This window comes from Pteropus alecto, unplaced genomic scaffold, assembly GCF_000325575.1.
Source record: "Pteropus alecto unplaced genomic scaffold, ASM32557v1 scaffold146, whole genome shotgun sequence".
NCBI classification, from domain to species: Eukaryota; Metazoa; Chordata; class Mammalia; order Chiroptera; family Pteropodidae; genus Pteropus; species Pteropus alecto.
In genome coordinates, this window is record NW_006442107.1 from 6,000,453 (window position 1) to 6,005,867 (window position 5,415).

At 49.6% G+C, this 5,415-nt stretch overlaps 1 protein-coding gene across 1 annotated transcript in view; it reads left to right on the plus strand.

The window, feature by feature from the left end:
• Positions 1 to 5,415, plus strand: part of LOXHD1 (lipoxygenase homology domains 1) — a 150,271-nt gene that overhangs the window by 123,995 nt on the left and 20,861 nt on the right. The window contains 3 exon segments of the mRNA XM_006919930.1: positions 2,251 to 2,368; positions 3,271 to 3,445; positions 5,079 to 5,264. Coding sequence (XP_006919992.1) covers positions 2,251 to 2,368; positions 3,271 to 3,445; positions 5,079 to 5,264 — 479 coding nt within the window.

Consider the following 5,415-nt stretch of genomic DNA (forward strand, 5'->3'; position numbering starts at 1 on the left):
TCCTTCCTTCCTTCCTTCCTTCCTTCCTTTCTTCCTTCCTGTCACTCAAAAATGTTATTGTAAGGTCCGTAGATTAGTTGATAGCACTGTGTCACTGCGACTCTCCTAAGTCTCTGGCTCAAAAGGACAAGGCTGCTGAAGTGGTCTAGGGTTCGCCCTGCTCACCTACTCAGAGGAGCCTCTATCAACAGCTAAAGAGGTGACATCTGGGGAGTGTGGCCTTTGGCCGTCCCTCACTCCCTCACTCAAAAATGTTATTGTAAGGTCCGTAGATTAGTTGATAGCACTGTGTCACTGCGACTCTCCTAAGTCTCTGGCTCAAAAGGACAAGGCTGCTGAAGTGGTCTAGGGTTCGCCCTGCTCACCTACTCAGAGGAGCCTCTATCAACAGCTAAAGAGGTGACATCTGGGGAGTGTGGCCTTTGGCCGTCCCTCACTCCCTATTCTGATTTCCTACTGTTCCCACCTCCTATCAAAGGCTGTCCTTCCAAGCTCCCACTCACACATTAGTCTCTGTGACTGAGAACAGCTTGAGGGTAATCAGGGCCAAAACTTTAGGCTGGAAGAATTTTAGACATTGGGAGATGTGTCAAAGGCTGAACACTTCTGCAATGGCAGCCCTGCAATGTGGGGCCCCACCGGGTGTCAGTCAGCTCAGGTGCCTTGAGGCGGTCTGGGGCAGCTCCAATGGCAGCCCTGCAATGTGGGGCCCCACCGTGTGTCAGCTCAGGTGCCTTGAGGCGGTCTGGGGCAGCAGAAGGATGTGGCTAGTGAGTCGTGGAGGGATAAAGGGCCAACGAGGGGCTTCCCTTTGGATCCGGACCTCTTATCCTGAGGAGAGGAGGTCCATCCAGGCATAGTTGGGGTTCGGTCTGTGAAGAAGAGCGAAGGGGCCAAGTAATCCAAACTCCAGTCTTCTAGAAGAAAAGCTCGTTTCTCCCTCTTTCCTCATGTTTGCCCACCATAAAATCTCCACACAATGGAGATACCTTGGCTAAATTCGAAGGGTGAAAATTAAAGAGAAATACAAAGCCAAGAATTCTAAAGTACCTTTGACCTACAGCATTGTACTTTTAGTAAGAATAAAGAATCACATGAGTTGAAAGATCGTTTGAGAGACTCTGCAGTACATGACCTGGATTTGACAAGGGAATTGGCGAGCACCTCCTTCCGGTTTCCACATGACTAGAGGGGCACACTGGGCTGGAATTAGAACAGGAGGGACTTCGGGCTGACTTTGGGGGAACGTTTTCACTTCTAATAATCATAAAGTGCACATGAGCAAGTTACCAGAAGAGACTGGGCTGCACTACTGTTCCCCAGCTGCCTTTAAGACTGGACGTCATTCTCATTTTGCTACATTTGCAGTTCTGACCCCCATGGGCTGTGGCCTCTGTTTTTAAAAATATGTCTTGTATTCAAGAAGGCATTACAATTGCCATGCAGCGTCCCATCTTCAGTGCCACCTGCCTTACCCCCAGGGGCTTAGCAGCAGTAGCATCTGGAATCAGTCAGCAGTCAAGCAATCAGTCAGCACTGATGGTCACATTACACATGCAGCACGGTGGGAAGAGCAGTAAGGAATAAAGATAGAGCATCTCCGAGATGATGAGGTCATTCAGCGGAGAAACAGTAATAGCAGCAAAAGCAAAGTTCCCTTCCATTTACCTGCCACTTTGCAGTTATTAGTAGTGTTACCCAATCTAGGGCCACTGCATTCAGTTGTGCAAATTATGTATTTAACAAACGTGAATGGCACCATCTAGAGATGCGCAGTGCACAACCTGCCCCATCATTCCTGGCAGCCCTGTAAAGCCTCGCAGGTATAAAATTCTTTTTACATTTTAAGTTGAGTTCACATCTGTTTGGTCCCTATGACGCTTTTTGTGAGATTGCAGGGCTAGCGTCATTCTCCCCAGGCTACGATGAGGAAACCAAGTTCCAGAGAGGCTATGGGACTGCTTAGGTGGCTAGCAGAATGAGATTAGGATGCAAGACTGGTAGGTCTTGATTCAGGGCCATTTCTACCAGTCAAACCCACTTAACTCAGTATTTGGGGAACACATCTGGGGTGCAAGAGACAGGATATTGAGGTGCAAGAGACAGGCTATTGGGGAATCGCTGGGAGCTGAAAGAGAGGTGGTGTAAAAGCCAGTTCTCTCCTTGCCCTGAATTTGGTTTCCGGCGTGACCCAGCCCCCTCACCGTGGCCAGTTTCCCTGTTTCATGCCCTTCCTTTCCACGCCCCCAGATTTGAGCGGGAGCAGAATGACACCTTTCTCATGGAGATCCTGGACATAGCTCCATTCACCAAGATGCGGATCCGAATTGACGGCCTTGGCAGCCGGCCCGAGTGGTTCCTGGAGAGGGTAAAATGTCTGCACCCTCACCTTCCCGTCTTCCAAGTGCCTGCCCCTTCTTCCTGCTCTTTTAGGTTGTCGGTGGACCTTGATAAAGTACAAATGCCACCTTAGAGGGTGACTACACAACCCGGCCTATATCATCCAATAGGCAGACGCTTTTGACATGAATTAATCAGAGAACAGTTTTATATATTTGTTTCCAGTCAAAATTGAATCAACTGCCAGAGAACACAGCACGCACTATAGCATGCAGAGACTCGGTGTGGGCTACTTGGAGGAAGAGCTGGGAGGTGTGAGAGAGGAGCAGCAAGTATTGGGACAGCAAGAAACATCAATGGGAACTTTAGGCAGGACAGCAAGGGAACTTTTGGTGCCCCTGGGATTAGTAGCTGCCTCTTCTCCATCTTGGGTCTCTGCTGCCCCCTGATTCAGTCCTCTCGTCAAAGGCATTTGTCCTGAGTCCCTTCAGGCTCTTGCTCCTCTCTTCAGCCATTAGCAGGTTTTTCTTGAGCCAACAGTGTGGTGCCCATGGCCAAGGCCAATCTGGCCAACTTTGGTATACTATTCCCGGGTGTTTGTGGCTGACAGTGGTTTGGTTGGTCCATTTTCTGTCATTCATTCAGCAGATATTTCTTGTGAACGGTCTTGGAAACATGTTTGGACAAATTGCCCAATTTCCAAATCCCCAAACTAGGTAGTCATGGTGGGGCTTTCAGACCCTGTGTGAGGCACACAGGGCAGGGTAGTTGTCCTGGAGAGGGCCCTTTCCATACGCCTCAAGTCTAAGTCAGAGGAACTCGTCTCAGTTCTGGGATCGTGGGTCTTTGGGATTCAGCCAAGGGGCTGCATTAGCAGGTGGGAGGCTGGTAGAGGTGGAGGGCATCCCCACATGGGCTCCTCTCACCCAGGTCCTCCTGAAGAACATGAACACCGGAGACCTGACCATGTTCTACTACGGAGACTGGCTGTCCCAGCGGAAGGGCAGGAAAACCCTGGTGTGTGAAATGTGTGCCGTCATTGATGGGGAGGAAATGATGGAGTGGACTTCCTATACTGTCTCAGTTAAGACCAGTGACATCCTGGGTGAGTCAGCAGGATGTCTGTTGGATAGGTGCAGAGGAGGGCACCTCCCGTCTCCCACTCCTACCTCCTGTGACTCCTGCCCCTCCTCACATTCTGGCTCAGACCCTGGGCTCTGGTCAGGGCTTTTTTTTTTTTTTTTGATAGCCTTCCAAAAGTTAGTCTATCCAAGTCTTTTCCACAGTGAGTCACTTCTTGCCGAGACAAGTGTTTCCTCTCAATGGCTGAGTTGGCGCTGTCCCTCCTTCCTCAGAGAAGTGAGGGAAAATATTGTCAAGTGGTATGGTCAGCACTTTTGAAGATGGAGCTTCGCTCAGAGGTGCTCTGTCTTCCTGCTGCCTCCTGAGGCCCCTCACCCAGGCGCCCTGCATCTCAAACGCCCATAGGTTCCTTACCACATCCCTATGCTTGGCGACCATCTTCTGCGTGCCAACTTTGGATTGGAGTCTTAGAATGGAGATATAACCCTGGGCCCTGAGAGTCTGACATGATTGTGAGGTTCTGTTGGCATAGGCGTTGGGGAACTCAGAGGAGTTCACCTATGTGGCTTGGGATCAGGGACAAGGGTCATGAAGGAGTTCCTAGAGATAGTACCAAAGTCTAGTCCAGAAAGACAGACGGAAGCCATGGAGGCAGATGGGATACAAGAGGAAGGGCCTTCTAAGCAAAAGCATTAGTGTGTGCAAAGGCCTGCAGCTGAGAGGGGACACACTCATCATGGAGGCTATGCCTCCTAATTACCTTCCCCCGTACCAAGCCTGTTTGCCAGGAGCTGTTGCAAGGAATCTGGCAAACTCATTCATACTGATTGTAAATGGCTAGTGAGGGATTAACTTTGTGGCCCTGGTAGGTTACATTTTTAACAGAGATGCATTTAGCCAAAGAAATGAAGCTCTCATGGTAGGATCTTGGGCTTAAGTGAAGGATCAGTACAACTGGTAAAGTTTGTTTTGGCACCTCCCTTCTCCCCTTTCTCCACATAGTGGAGCTTTCCCTCTTTTTGCTTTAAGTTCCAAGTGTCCACATGTTTTCAAGCCCCTCCATCCCCTCATGATGCACCCTCAGAAAATAATTGATAAGTTCATTGATAAGCACGGGGCGCATATCAGAAAGGCTTCACAGGGTCACCTCTTCCAGAAGCATTTTCTGTTTAACTGAGGTCAGTACATCTATTTGGCTTAAGTAAGTGATATGAACTCTAGTGTAGTAAGTTAACCAGAGATAGATTTGGGGAACAAGGAACTTTCCTATTTCCTCTCAACCCACAGTGTGTAGGAGAGAACCTGTGTATGTCTAAACTGTAAAGCCAGTCTACATGGCATGCCTTGTAAGCATGGGCATATTTCCCCAGAACTAGATGAATTCTTGTGCTAAACCATTCAGGCTTGCTAACTGGAACTCCAATTAGCCCACCAGCATGTATAAGGCACAGAAATATCTGATGATGGATAGAGTTGGAGACCCAAGAGTCCAAGGACACTAACCAGCCCTTTTCAACCTCACCCCTGGCCTTGTTGACTCTGAATTTGCCTGTCTGCATCCCTGGTTCCTCCAAGGATGCCAGGCTTGAAGCCAGAGCAAGAGGGCTGATTTTGGAAAGGCCAGTACTCAGAGCCCTTATCTTGTGCACTCCTAGGTGCAGGCACTGATGCCAACGTGTTCATCATCATCTTCGGGGAGAACGGGGACAGCGGGACCCTGGCCCTGAAGCAGTCGGCCAACTGGAACAAGTTTGAACGGAACAACACGGACACATTCAACTTCTCTGACATGCTGAGTCTGGGCCACCTCTGCAAGCTGAGGGTCTGGCATGACAACAAAGGTAGTTCCCACTCAAGTTCAGGGTAGTGGGGAGGGCAGGCCTCAGCTGTCCACTTGAACCCCTCCCGTCTCTCGTAGCATATCAACCCTTCTACCTCAGGGTGGCAAGCAACTAACAACAGCTGATTGCCATCAGTTTGATGCTTCCATCA